At 44.7% G+C, this 15,605-nt stretch overlaps 1 protein-coding gene across 1 annotated transcript in view; it reads right to left on the bottom strand.

The window, feature by feature from the left end:
* Positions 1-15,605, bottom strand: part of LOC103170379 (triadin-like) — a 192,661-nt gene that overhangs the window by 129,531 nt on the left and 47,525 nt on the right. Inside the window, exons 6-8 of the mRNA XM_039911187.1 lie at positions 15,525-15,554; positions 12,196-12,237; positions 5,115-5,162 (exon numbers count right to left, since the gene is read on the bottom strand). Coding sequence (XP_039767121.1) covers positions 5,115-5,162; positions 12,196-12,237; positions 15,525-15,554 — 120 coding nt within the window. The remainder of the gene's footprint in view (positions 1-5,114; positions 5,163-12,195; positions 12,238-15,524; positions 15,555-15,605) is intronic.

Raw genomic sequence — 15,605 nt, 5'->3', positions numbered from 1 at the left:
CAAATTAGCCCCAACAATTTTGGAAAGCCAACGCTTGCAAAAATTCAAATGGAAGGGCAGCAAGAAGGAAATGAAAATGTGGAATCTAAGAAAGGCTGCCAGGGGACCAGAAATCTCTTCTCATCAGGGACTGCCTTCTAGCCAGTGAGAAAACTGAAGGTAATTGTGAAAATGAATGAATGGACAGAAGATATATGTGCAGGGCCAGGGCAAGATGGAGGCAGCCAGTCAGGCTACGGACCAGCTCTCACGTACGCCTTCCACAGTTCCTAGCACAGTGTGGGAGCTCAATAAATATTAAACCACAACAATATTCACAAAGCATCTGGTAAAAAAAAATGTGGAACCCACAAGGAATATGGAGGATGGTTCTTATAATTTAACATTTATTGAGAGTCAACAGCATGCGCTTCATAAGCTACTTCAGAGGAAAGCAATTCAACACACACAGGTGTAAACACAAGAAGGAACAAGGGACACTACATGGAACAGCACATATCTGTCCCATACAGTCTCAGAAACCACTCGTGAATTATGCATACACTCAGTTCTTCTATACCATGTGTTTTCACTACACGGCTAGTACACGATTAGGGGATTAGGGAGCGTTCCTCGGACAACGTGCATCTGCCGTGTCAGAAGAAATGGTTGTTCAACTACCAATGTCATGGGTCAAGGCACACATACTCTACTCTTTGTTTTCCTTGAGGTGGGATTCTCCAAGAATTTCATCACCATGTTATAGGAGACTTGAGTGTATTTACAAATATGAATAATAAAATGATGTAATGGCACACTCAGTTAACATTTGCAGAGAGGCTAAAATAGCATCACATCTTATTTGGAAAAGAATACAAGAGGTGTAATCTATACTTTTATTTCACTCTATCAGGGTCAATCAATCCATCAATCCTACTTGCTGAGCACTTAGTGTGTGCAGAGCACTTGGGAAAGTACAATATAACAATATAACAGAGTTTGTAGACACATTCCCTGCCCACAATAAGTTTACGGTCTAAAACAGGAGTTTAAGGATGCTAAAGTCAATTAGGTTAATGAGTTTTAAAATTTCTTTTTGATATTCAAGGGGAGCGGGCTTCTTTTTTAACTACATCATATCAAACATTAGGTAGTAGTTACAAGAATGATATGTGCTCTAAGTCCCTGAACAGATACATAGTACAAGTCTTAAATGGGACTGGGGCTTGTCAGGCAAGTCTGACCAGTCATAGCTAGAGAAACAACTATCCAGGCCCCATCGGAGAATGTTTGTTTCATGAACTTTCGGAGCAGCTTTAATATCAATATCCTCTGGAAAAATACCGCATTTTACTAAGTGACATAAACACAAGAAACAGCAGAAGCCACTGCTTGAATGAATATTCTGCCCCAGAAAAGGGATAAAAGGAGGCTTTCATTGTAACGAGTTATGACTAGGATTATGAATACGAATAACCAGGGGATTAGCCTTAGCTCAAAAATTGAATTCCAGTTGCCATATTTTTAGATCCAATATCGACTCAACTTCACTACATTGCTGGAGGCCCAACGTAGGTTAAAACATCCTGTGGACTGAGCGCCTCTTGGGCAGGGACTGTGTCTACCATCTCTTTTGTATTTTACTCTCTTATGCAATTAGTACGGTGCTCCGCACCTGGTAAGGACTTAATAAATACCATTGTTTGATTGATCGATTGAACATGAACAGTGCCATTTTGGGTCAGGCCACACAGCCCAGTATCAGCCTCCAACGACTGCATCCAAGGAAGCTTGGCAGAACTGTGTGTTACTGCTCTTCTGTTTACTGAGGTTGAAAGTGTCGGCAGTGTCCAAAGAAATGACATGCTTGCTAATGACTTTATTTTATCACATTTGGGGAGATTCCCTGACACTTAGTATTCCTTGTATTAATACATTACAGAATGATCCATATGAGGCCAATTTAGTCAATAGATATCCACCCACTCCATCTGACTCTACATGTCAGCCAACTGCGGATTTGGGGGAATTCACCAGAACCCTAGAGGAAGTATTTGAAGCTGAAACCAATGATTTTTTTATGCTGTTGGTTCACCCTGATGAACAAATGTTGGGGAATGAACAATAATAATCATCATGATAATAATGGTATTTGTTAAGCACTTACTACGTGCCAGGCATCATACTAAGACTGGGGTGGGTACAGGCAAATCAGGTTGGACACAGCCCATGTCCCACATGGGGCTCACAGTCTCAATTCCCATTTTACAGATGAGGTAACTGAGGTACAGGGAAGTGCAGTGACTTCCCCACGGTCACAAAAGGGACAAGTGGCGGAGCGAGGACTAGAACCCATGACCTTCTGACTCTCAGGCCCATGTTCTGACTACACCGTGCTGCCTCTCCATCTAACATGTGGGCAAAGGTCTGAGCATTTGGTTATTGTTAAAGGAGACCAATCTGACTAAACATTTCAGTCAGTGGATTAGATAGGATGGAGTCTCCCATCTAAAATCCTCCTGAGGGATCATATATGGACAACATCCTGCCTGGGGCACCTCTGCCTTATCTTTAACTCTCTCTCCAGGGCTAGAAAGACAAAGGATGTGGGAATGGAGAAAATTAAAACAAACAAAATGGAATATTATTCCATTTGGAAACACTCTGACCCACGCAGACCCGTGTCATCAAAATCAAATTAAAATCCCGATGCACACTCTGAAAGTCACACTTAAACCACTCCAAAAGTCAAAGCTACTAACCAAGCACCTAAAAGCCTAAAGTTTTAGTCAAATTTCTCCTGATCATACGTGGGAGTTGACTACATCATAAGATAGTTCTGGAAAAATACTAAGACTGAGTAGAAGGTAACGGAGAAATAGTTTTCCTGACCTGAATGGCGAGACGTACGGCACAACTTCAGTATTTAAAGGACTATAAGAAAGACAATTAAGGTAGCTTTCAGCCTAAAGCAGAATTTTGGGACAAGATCTATAGTTTGCTCACTACCCAGATGTTTCACAATAACCACATCACAGTCTTAACTAAACCTCCCAGGTAGAATATCACCATTTGAAGGAGTTCATCCATAGAAAAATGAATAGCCCATCAGGTAAGATCTACGGCTATGGTGAATCAGATCGTCCCAGTGTTGGGCTGGTTTTGTTATATTATTTATGTATCTACAATTCCTTACTCAATCTGCTCGGAACACTGTAGGTGCAAAACATGAGGCAATTACATTGTTAGGCTTTACTCTGTTGAAACCTAGGAGAACAAAATCACTACGAGGGAAAGAAGGGCCTCCGAGGAAAACTGTAACCGTTTTGCTCAGAAAAGTAGTCTAGTATACAGAAGGACTTCTTAATAAGAATATCTGCAAAATGAGCTGAAGGATAAAGTTCACAGCTCCAAATAGGCCTTAGCAGACTTGTGATATAAATAGTGATGTAAACAATATGGAAAATGAAGGCTATAAACAATTGAAGTTCCAATTCCCTGCCATATGGATTTCTTCAAGCATTTTTGGTTATTTATATCTCTAAATGGATCTCTTTTAAAGCTAATATTTCAAATGTATAAACAGTGTTTTGCTAACAATATAGTTGGCATCTCCATAATCTTAGTTAAAATGGAGCTCAGAGGAAGAAAAGTGCTAGGTCAAATCAAGGAATCGTATCTGAGCTGAAAAGAGGCTGAGGAAACCTGCTTTATCTCCTGCTGGATATCGTCCAGGAGAAAACTAGGAGACACATTTTCAATTACCAAAAGAAAAAGTAAGCGAACCCCATCTAGAGGGACCATTACTCTAACGAAAGAGTCGTGGGTAGCTTATACCTTAAAAACCAATCTGTCTGTCCACACCGGTAAATGACCTCCAGGGACAAACACGCTGTGAGAGGTTGAGGATGGTGGGAGAAGTGGAAAGAGGAGGAAGGGAGGGAGGGGCTGATTCAGTTCCATTTCTGACCTTTGTGATTTAAACCCATTGTTGAACTAAGACTAGTGTGATTCAGTAGCTACCCTGTAGCCCCATTCTTGGAAGGAAGGAAAAAAAAAACTCAGGGTGGGGGATCGGAGGCAGGAAGATTTAAAGAATGAAAGGAAAAACAAGAGTGATAGAGAAGAGAAGCAGAACCGGGAGAGGGAAAAATGGAAAATCGTAATGAGAGTACGAAAGAAAAGGGGAAGAGGCAAGAAAAGGGGGCGGTTCAAGACGAGGATGAGAGGAAGATCGAGAAGAACTTAGAAGAGTCTTTAAGAAGGATAGGGAGGAGGAGAGGGAAAGCATGGTTTATTTAAAAATAAAAAAAAACTCAAGCTCTTAACATGGATGGATTATTTGGATGGAGATTTGGGGAGTTGAGCATAAGCAAGGCAAATAGCAAATGACAATAACATTGCCATTTTGTGCTAACCACTAAGAGCAGGCAGTTATTCAAAAAAATTCTGTTGTCAGAAAATCAATCCGCCCAGCCTTTTGAACTCTAGATTAAAGGAACAGTAGAAAGCAGAGTCAGTCACAGTCCCTGGTTCATTTTATAGAGGTCCATAATTTCCCTTTGACCTTCCAGATCAGGTGGCTGAGCAACCGGGGTGGAGATTTCTTTCAGTCAAAACTTAAAGTCAGAGAACTTTCTTGTGTTCTTCCTTTCTTTTAACTTTTCTGCGAGATGGTCCAAACTTTACTAATCAATATATACAATTTGCTATGGGTGACAGCCAGTGATATATTTGCTCTTCAGCATAGAACCAGTCAAGCAGTTGAGACGGTGAACTGATAGGTTTAAGTAGCTGGGCCACGATTCCCCAGAGAACAGATATCTACCTGGACGTGAGCTAACGTTGGGATTCCCGAAACTCATTAGGACTGTGAGTTCTATCCTTGGAGGAAATGAAGCCCTGTATCATGTACAGTTTCCCCAATCTGAACTTCGGAAAGGTTTTCGTTCCATTAACGAGAGACGAGCCCAGGTTGCTGATGGCAGAGTTTTCTCTGGCTCAGGGATGCTGCAGAGACCAGCACTGGTCTCTAATAGAGCAATAGATCTTCTGCCTGTCTGAATCCAGTGTTTCCTCCGCACACGGCTGTGTCTCTAAAGCAGATAATGTCACCCCGCTTCATTTGTTTTTACCTGGCTCCACAGGCTTTGATGTTTTTTCTTCCTTCTTGGCAGGGATGGCTGCAAAACAAAGATAAGCTTTAAATAAGCCATTCGGCCTGTATGGCAGTTCCTGTAGACAAAAGGTTTCACAACTAATTAAATGCCCACATCTTCCCAGAAGCAAGTAATCCCCAGGCTTTTCCAGTACCAGAAATAGTTCATGCTGAGATCTTCCTCAAACTAAGCCAAATGGACAAATTTCTGTCTGATGAGAAAAAAATCAAACAAAAACGGGGGATCCTCAGCCTCATTCTTAACCCATATTTTGTTGGATGATATTTGTTAAGTGCTTACTACGTACTAAATGTTAGGGTAGATACAAGTTAACCAGATGGGAAACAGTCCCTGACCCACATGAGGCTCACGGTTTTAATCCCCATTTTACAGATGAGGTAACTGAGGCTCAGAGAAGTGAAGTGACTTGCCAAGGTCACACAACAGACCAACGGCGGAGCCGGGATTAGAACCTAGGTCCTTCTGACTCTCAGGTCGGCGCTCTAGCCACTAGGCCATGCAGCTATTTCAATTTCATTTCCTTCCTCAATGCATCATTCAATTTCGATCGAACGCTGCTTTGACAAAAAGGCTGAAACAGTTTCCCGCGACAAGAGGATGATTAATTGACCAACATTCGAGACTGTGACTAAAGCTGTTTAATGCTTTTAAAATGTCAGCTTCTCGTACTCAACGCAGCTTTAGCAACTGGGCAGAGTGGGCCTCGACCTTAAGATGCACATTTGACCTTCGCTTCATTTAAATTGTAGTAGCAATCACCCTGTTACCGAGGCAGTAAAAAGAGGCATGGACATCACCAATCAGCTAGCCTGTCAGTGGTATTCCTGAAGTGTCTGGACTGAACTGAGTACTTTACAAGGTCCTGTTCAGTGTGCAAAATATTGATTGAATACCGACGGTGTGAACTGAAATGTGCATTCGGGGAGCAGACACAAGATGGCAAGTCTGGATCTCTCCACCCTTGAGGGGAGCCCAATTAAATGGGGGAAGACTGAAGACCCACGTCGCTCGATCAACGATCTTAAGTTTCATGGAAAACAGTGAGTCGAGAAGACAGAGTTAAATACCTCCTGCCTCTGACATTTTCAGTGGAATTCTCATGATGCTCAGGGAGTGGAACTGGATTAATCAATTAATCAGTCAGTGATATGTATTTCTTTATATGGTGCTCGTTAAGCGCTTACTATATGTCAAGCACTGTTCTAATCACTGGGGGTCATACAAGTTGATCGGTTTGGGCACAGTCCCTGTCCCGCTTGGGGTTCACGCTCTTAATCCCCATTTTACAGATGAGGTAACTGAGGCCCAGAGAAGTGAAGTGACTTGCCCATAGTCACACAGCAGACATGTGACAGAGCTGGGATTAGAAACCAGGTCCTTCAGGTCCATACTCTATCCACTAAGTCACGTTATTTCTCTAAAAACTTTCTTAAGCTCTTATTGTGTGCAGAGGACTGTATTAAGCACTTGGGAGAGTATAATAGAACAGAGTTGATATAGACCCATTCCCTGCTCACAACGAGTTTAGAGTCTAGAGTGGGAGAAAAATGTCCCTTGCACCTCCAGTCCAGGGAAATCGTGTCAAGACTTTTCATCTGGACTCCTGAAGATAAAAAGTGCTGTGTGGGAGAAAGGCCCCATAAATAATAATGTTGGCATTTGTTAAGTGCTTACTATGTGCAGAGCACTGTTCTAAGCTCTGGGGTGGGTACAGGGTCATCAGGTTGTCCCAAGTAAGGCTCACAGTTAATCCCCATTTTACAGATGAGGTAACTGAGGCCCAGAGAAGTGAAGGGACTCGCCCACAGTCACACAGCTGACAACTGGCAGAGCCGGGAGTCCAACTCATGACCTCTGACTCCGAAGCCCAGGCTCTTTCCACTGAGCCACGCTGCTTCCCCTGGAAGGAGGAGAAAGGAGGGTAGAGAAGCAGCATGAAGTAGAGCATGGGCCTGGGAGTCAGAAGGTCATGGAGTCTAATCCCACCATTGCCACTTGTCTGCTGTTTGACAGTGGGCAGTGAATCAAGCCGATCTCTCTGCCTCAGTTACCTCATCTGTAAAATGGGGATCGAGACTGTGAGCCTCACTTGGGATAGGGACTGTGTCTAACCCAATTTGCTTGGATCCACCCCAGATCTTAGTACAGGGCTGATAGTAAGGGTTTAACAAATACCACAGTTGTCTCTGGGAGGGAAGAAGCAGTATGGCCTAGTGGAAAAAACCTGGGTCCAGGAGTCAGACAGCCTAGGTTCTAATCCCAGTTCTGCCAAATGTTTGCTGTGTGACCTTGGGCAAATCTCTTAATTTATGTGCCTCAGTTATTTTAATTTAATTTAATGATGATGGCATTTGTTAAGCACTTACTATGTGCAAAGCACTGTTCTAAGCGCTGGGGGGATACAAGGTGATCAGGTTGTCCCACATGGGGCTCACAGTCTTCATCCCCATTTTACAGATGAGGTAACTGAGGCCCAGAGAAGTGACCTGCCCAAAGTCACACAGCTGACAAGTGGCAGAGCCAGGATTAGAACCCATGAGCTCTGACTCCCAAGCCCGGGCTCTTTCCACTGAGCCACCCTGCTCTTTTCTCCCTCCTACTTTGACTGTGGGCCCCATGAGGGACAGGGACTGTGTTCACACCAATTCACTTGTTTCTAGTCCAGTATTTAGAACAGTGCTTGACACACGGGAAGCACTTAACAAACACCACAAGAAAATCAGAATTAGAGAATATGTAAGTGACTGAAACCATACAACTTGATCGTCCCCTAAGGACCAGACCAGTTTGGGCCTAGGACCAAATGGACAGGAAAAGCAGGGTATGGGAACCAGCACGGTGTAGTGGATAGGGCCCAGGCCTGGGAGTCGGAAGGGCCTGGGTTCTAATCCCGACTCTGCCACTTGTCTGCTGTGTAACCTTGGACAAGTCACTTCACTTCTCTGTGCCTCAGTTACGTCACCTGTAAAATGGGGATTGAGACTGTGAGCCCCAGGTGGGACAGGGCCTGTGTCTAACTTGATTTGCTTGTATCCACACCTGTGCTTAGTAGAGTGCCTGGCACACAGTGAGAGCTTAACAAACGGCATAATAACTATTATTATGATTAGGAGTAGGTTTCAGTCCGGGGGGACTCAGGTTGTTAGGACCATCCCATATCGCCCTCGGATCAGGGAGTTCTTGTAGGCTGGATTGGTTGGAGGACCGAGGGGAGTTCGGGGGTGACCCTAAGGCTCTCTGCAGATGGCGAGCTCAATCAATTAATCAATCGATCCATCAGTGCTAGTTATTGAGTGCTTACTGTGTGCAGAGCACTGTACTATGCAGATGTGAAGATGCTATCCCTGCCCACAAGAAGCTTACACTGTAGACAGGGAGAAAGACATTAAAATGAATTACCCAGACTAGGATACATTTCTAGTTAGGCCCCTACCACTGCTATTGACCGTTCAAGTGCCTTGAAGGAAGGGATCACCTCTACCAGCTCAACCGTTTTGTATTTTCCCAAGTACTTAGTACAGTGCTCGGCCCATGGTAAGCACTCAATAAATGGTACTGACCGATTGAGAAGTAACGTGGCTTAGTGGAAAGAGCACGGGCTTTGAAGACAGAGATCGTGGGTTTTAATCCTGCCCCCGCCACTTGTCGGTTATGTGAATTTGGGCAACCCACTTCACTTCTCTGGGCCTCAGTTACCTCATCTGTAAAATGGGGATTAAGACTGTGAGCCCCATGTGGGACAGCTTGATTACCTTGTATCTACCCTAGCGCTTAGAACAGTGCTTGGCGTATAGTAAGCGCTAACTGAATACGGTAATTATTATTATTATTGAATGATTGATTGATCCCTCTAGACTGTAAGCTCATGTGGGCCGGGAATTGTGTTTCCTTGGTGTTATAATATACTCTTCCAAGCACTTAGCACAGTGATCTGCACACAGTAAGCGCTCAATAAATATGCTGGAAGGAATGAATCTTGGGGAGAACTTTGTCCCTGGACCCTCCTAAAATGGACTCCTATTTTCACCCCCTGCTCCGGAACTGGCCTGTCCTTCCCTCCTGGGATGACTATGAGTCCTGAACCAGCCAGACACTCCAAACCACTGAGGCTGTCTCCCCCAGGCCTACTCTGGGATGTCCTACCCCCACGGCATGTCCCAATAACAATAATAATAATAATAATCATTATTATGGTACTTGTTAAACACTTACTATATGCCAGACACTGTATTAAGCACTGAGGTGGATAGAAGTTAATCAGTTTGGACACGGTCCCTGTCCCACATAGGGCTCACAGTCTTAACACCCATTTTATAGATGAGGGAATGGAGGCACAGAGAAGTGAAGTGACTGATTTATTTACCAGACTGGACCACTCTACTGAGTTTGACAGGGAAGTGCTAGTCTCCTGTGCATTAATCCCATTCTGATTTGTGCTTTGGGAGACTGGGCTCATGCTGGAGGCAATGGGCTTCCTAGTGGAAAGAGCATGGGCCTGCGAGGCAGAAGACTTAGGTTCTAATTCTTGCTCTGCCACTTGGCTGCGTGACCTTGGGCAAGTCACTTCACTTCTCTGGGCCGCAGTTACCTTATCGGTACAATGGGGATTAAGCCTGTGAACCCCATGTGGGTCAGGAACTGTGTCCATCTTGAATATCTTGTATTTCCAGCACTTGGAAGAGTTTTTGGCACATAGTCCTGGAAAGGAAATGTCTACCAAAGTGCTAAATTGCATTCTCTCAAGTGCTTATTACAGTACTCTTCACACAGTAAGTGCAGAGTGGATACTTGCCAGCAGTATCTCAAAAGGAGATCTCCTGCCTCCTCTCAAAATCCACCCCCTCCACCTGCACATCCAACCCTATTCCCTCGCCACTTATCAATACTCTTGCCTCCTCCCTTCTTCCCTCCATAACAGCCATCTTCCACTATTTGCTCTCCAATGGCTTCTTCCCCTCTGCTTTCAAACATGCCCATGTCTCCCCTATCCTAAAAAAACCCTCCTTGACCCCATGGCTCCCTACAGTTATCGCCCCATGTCCCTCCTACCATTCCTCGCCGAACTCCTTGAACGAGCTGTTCACACCTGCTGTCTCAAATTCCTCTCCTCTAATTCTCTCCTTGACCTCCTATCTGGCTTCCGTCGCCTTCACTCTACAGAAACCGCCCTCTCAAAGGTCACTAATGATGTCTTCCTTGCCAAATCCAATGGCGTCTCCTCCATCCTAATTCTCCTCGATCTCTCAGCTGCCTTAGACATTGCTGACCACCCTCTTCTCCTGGAAACATTATCCACCCTTGGCTTCTCTGACACTGTCCTCTCCTGATTCTCCTCTTATCTTTCTGGCTGTTCATTCTCAGCCTCCTTTCCGGGTTCCTCCTCGGTGAGGGTCCCCTCAAGGTTCAGTTCTGGGTCCCCTTCTATTCTCCATCTACACCCACTCCCTTGGAGAACTCATTGACTCCTATGGCTTCAATTACCACCTCTACGTGGAGGATACCCAAATCGACATCTCCAGCCGTGATCTCTCTCCCTCTCTCCAATCTCACATCTCCTCTCGCCTTTGAGACATCTCTACTTGGATGTCCTCCCATCACCTCAAACTTAACATGTCCGAAACAGAGCTCCTTATTTTCCCACCCAAACCTTGTCCTCCCATAACTTTCCATCACTGTAGGCAGCACCACCATTCTTCCTGTCTCACAAGCCCATAACCTTAGCTTTATCTTTGACTCCCCTCTCTCATTCAACCCACATATTCAATCTATCACTAAATCCTATCAATCCCATCTTCACAACATCACTAAAATCTGCCCTTTCCTCTCCATCCAAACTGCTACCATGTTAACAAAATCACTCATCCTATCCTGCCTAGATGACTGCATCAGCCTCTTTGCTGACATCCCAGTCTTTTCTCTCTCCCCACTCTTGTCCATACTTCACTCTGCTGCTTGGATCATTTTTCTTCTAAAATGTTCAGGGCACATATTCTCACTCCTCAAAAAACTCCAGCAGTAGTCTTTCAAAGCTTTATTCAAGGCACACCTCCTCCAAGAGGCCTTCCCTGACTAAGCCCCCTTTTCCTCCTCTCCCACTCCCTTCTGCATCACCCAGATTCACTTCCTTTGTTCTCCCCCCCAGCCCCACAGCACTTATATACCTATCTGTAATTTACCTATTCATATTAATGTCTGTCTCCCCACATCTGGACTGTCAGCTCGTTGTGGGCAGGGACTGTGTCTATTTATTGTTGTACTGTACTCTCCCAATGCTCAGTACAGTGTTCTGCACACAGTAAGCACTCAATAGATACGATTGAATATGATTGATAGTAAACACTTAATAAGATACTATAACGCAGGTATATCATCATATAATCATTAGTATTATAAGGAGGAGAATGTGTCTGTTATATTGCTGCGTTGCACTCTCCCGAGCATTTAGTACACACAGTAAGTGCTCAGTAAATATGATGGATTGATTGCTTGATTGATTGTACCTTCAGACCAATGCCCCCTCCATTCCATCCCTCCCAGCATGACCAGAGCGAAGCCCATCTAACCATCTATACGTTAAATTTCCCCCACTTATTCCTTTCCCAAGTTTCTGTGTTCCCACCGATCCTGTACCATCCCATTAGACGGTACGGCCCGTATGGGCCAGAGACAGTGTGCGTTTTAATGCCCCTGCGTTTCTTCCCCTAGTCAAGCCTTCTTGCCTCATTCTAGTTCTCAGTACAGTGCTTGGGCACAAAGTAAGAGATTAATAAATGCCAGTATTAACAACAGGAATAACCCAACCTAAAGGGATGTAAATATAATAGCGACCATTCTCTCCCTTAACTCTCCCATTCAGCTGTAACCCAACAGTAAGGAAATTCTGTCAGGAAATCGATAGCGCTGTATCCTAAACCACTGAGGTATTAAATGACATAGACAGAGCTAATCCAGACATATCTCCCAATACCTCATCAGAAACCTCTGCTAAGAAATCATCACATTTTTAAAAGGCGTCTTATTTTCCAACAGAATTTACCTTTCCTGGTTGAGGAGGCTTCACTTTTGGCTCTTTCGGGCTCTGAAAACACAGATAGGTAAGGAATGAGAAGCGGTGATCAGAAATAGCTCCCTTACGATTCCTCCCACCCCTATTCTGGCCCATCTCATTATGTTTTGCCTGCATTAAGACGTGCAGGGGACAAAACTCAAACGGCACTAGAAGGCAGAACAAGCGGAAAAAGAGGCAGCGATGGGAAGTGGGCCTTATTTTATTCCTCCGTGAGGCTTTTCTCATAACGAGACCAACATTATCCACCTTGTGAGAGGGGAGGGGAGCAGAGGGAAAGATTCAGAACCAAGCATCAGTTCAGAAGAGAGCTATTAAGCAATGGCGAAGAAAAACTTTCTTCTTTTTCTTGTGCCTGGGCTGAGAGGTAGCACAAGGCTTTGTGTGTGTGTGCGTCCGCAGGGGGAGCGGTGTACACACGTGTGTACTTGCAGTCAGGCCCTCAGTATCCAGGCCTGGATATTTAGGGGCTGACCCAGAAATAGCATTATTTATGATCTTATATTCTTAGGGCAAAGGAACTTCAACTACTGCTGTTAGCATTTCTTGTGCCTGTCTGTGTTTCCGCTCTGAGTGAATTTTTCTGTAATCTGAGGGTTTATCAGATGGACACAAGTTAGATAGTTCTACACTAATCATGGTAAAAAGACAGGGATTAGCAAATCTTCACTTGATCAAAGAAACCACTGATGAGGTTCCGGCAAGAGAGTGAACAACATCCATTGAATGCAAACGGTATGGAGATTGCTGGGGTCAAGGGATGCGTGGAGTTATAAAGAAGAAAAAAAAATTTACAAATGATCTTCCAATAGCTGACTATCCAACGAGTCCATATAAAAATACAAGTGAAGATATTGTACATAAAACCCAAATGACAGACAGGTGCAGGGGCTAAAGAGGGGCTGGGGGGGGGGGGGGGTTGTGAAAAGGGAAGACCAGGAAAAGTAAAACTGGTAAGTGCTCTGATCAGGAGACAAAAGTTAGGGAGCCTAAATACTCAACCCAGTTCTATCAGATACATTCATTCAATCAATAGTATTTATTGAGCGCTTACTATGTGCAGAGCACTGTACTAAGCACTTGGAATATACAATCAAGCAACAGATAGAGACGATCCCTGCCCAGTGACGGGCGCACAGTCTAATCCGGGATGATATAGAGCATTAAGTGGGTCACTACAGTGCAGTTTTCTGGGAAATGGGGAAGTGGTAATAGTAATGATAATAATGATGATAGTATTTGTTAAGTGCTTACTATGTGCCAAGCACTGTTCTGAGCACTGGGGTAGATACAAGGTCATCAGGTTGTCCCACGTGGGGCTGACAATCTTCATCCCCATCTTTCAGATGAGGTAATGGAGGCACAGAGAAGTTAAGTGACTTGCCCAAAGTCGCACAGCTGGCAAGTGGCGGGGCCGGGATTAGAACCCACGACCTCCGACTCCCAAGCCCGGGCTCTTTCCACTGAGCCACGCTGCTTCTAGTAGTAATAGTGTAGTACTAGTCATAATAATAATGTTGGCATTTGTTAAGTGCTTACTAATAGTAGTATAATAACAGTAGTAGGAGCAGCAGCAATAATAATGATGGTATTGTTAAGCGCTTACTATGTGCCAAGCACTGTTCTAAGCTCTGGGGTAGATACAAGGTAACCAGGTTGTCCCACGTGGGGCTCACAGCCTTCATCCCCATTTTACAGATGAGCGAACTGAGGCCTAGAGAAGTTAAGCGGGTTGCCCGAAGTCACACAGCTGACAAGTCGCAGAGGCGGAATTAGAACCCATGACCTCCGACTCCCAAGCCCGGGCTCTTTCCACTGAGTGACGCTGCTATTCCTCCGTCTCAATTCAATTAGTAGCAGCGGCAGTAATAACAGTAGGATTGGAGAGAGTGTATTCTACAGAGTTGAGAGGCAGCATGGCCTAATGGAAAGAGCACAGGCCTGGGTCCTAGGAGACTTGAGATCATTCATTCATTCATTCAATAGTATTTATTGAGCGCTTACTATGAGCAGAGCACTGTACTAAGCGCTTGGAATGTCCAATTCGGCAACAGATAGAGACAATCCCTGCCCAACGACGGCCTCACAGTCTAATAATAATGTTGGCATTTGTTAAGCGCTTACTATGTGCAGAGCACTGTTCTAAGCGCTGGGGCAGATACAGGGTAATCAGTTTGCCCCACGTGAGGCTCACAGATAATCCCCATTTTACAGATGAGGTAACTGAGGCACAGAGAAGTGAAGTGACTTCCCCACAGTCACACAGCTGACAAGGGGCAGAGCCGGCAGTCGAACCCATGACCTCTGATTCCGAAGCCCACGCTCTTTAATCCCAGCTCTGCCATTTGTCTGCCATGTGAACTGGGGCCAGTCATTTAAATTGTCTCACCTCAGTTCCCTTAGCTGTAAAATGAGTATAATCTACTTGTTCTGCCTCCCTCTTAGATAGTGAGCGCCCTGTGAGACTAGGGCAGGCTGCCTCTAATCACTTCTATGGCATCTGCTACAGTGCTTGGCACTCTAAGTTCTTAAATACCCCAATTATTCTTCTTCTTATTAGTAGTAGTACTAATATTTATTTAGTACTCCCCAGGTGCGGTGCACTGTGCTCAGTGTTTGGGAAATGCGGAAAAATAAAGAGAAATAGTTCCTGCCTATAAGGATCTGACACCCTAACGGAAGACAAGTATAGAAATATTGACAACTAGAGAAGTCTTAGACAGATTCATAATAATAATGATGTTGTTGGTATTTGTGAAGCGCTTACTATGTGCAGAGCACTGTTCTAAGCGCTGGGGGAGATACAGGGTAATCAGGATGTGCCACATCAGGCTCACAGTCTTCATCCCCATTTTACAGATGCGGTAACTGAGGCACGGGGAAGTTAAATGACTTGCCCACAGTCACACAGCTGACAGGTGGCAGAGCCAGCATTTGAACCCCTGACCTCTGACTCCCAAGCCCGGGCTCTTTCCACTGAGCCACGCTGCTTCTCAGTGAATATCTAATGGCAACACGTACACATGAGTTGAGGAGCATATCGAGGCGGGGTGCATGAAGATACCGTGTGGAAAAAGACAACTCTAAATGCAATGCGTAAACAAGAATCCATTCCCACAGAAGGTACTGCGTGAGTGCTTCATGCATCAATCCAGCCCACAGACATTCATGACAAAGAATGGTTTGCTCAGCAGAGGCAAAAAATGGATGCAAGCATGAATCTATTCTGCCCAAGCCCGCCAAATGCTAATAATGGCTTCCTGCTTTGCGGCTAAGGGCAAAACCTTAATTTGACATACTTGCTTTGGCTTGTTTCTCACTTGCTTGGGCTGTGGGGGACAGGGAGAGAGTAGAGAACAACAGGTTTACAGCAAGCAAAG

The sequence above is a fragment of the Ornithorhynchus anatinus genome, chromosome 2 (assembly GCF_004115215.2).
Source record: "Ornithorhynchus anatinus isolate Pmale09 chromosome 2, mOrnAna1.pri.v4, whole genome shotgun sequence".
Lineage (NCBI taxonomy): Eukaryota > Metazoa > Chordata > Mammalia > Monotremata > Ornithorhynchidae > Ornithorhynchus > Ornithorhynchus anatinus.
This window is presented reverse-complemented; position numbering and strand designations above follow the sequence as displayed.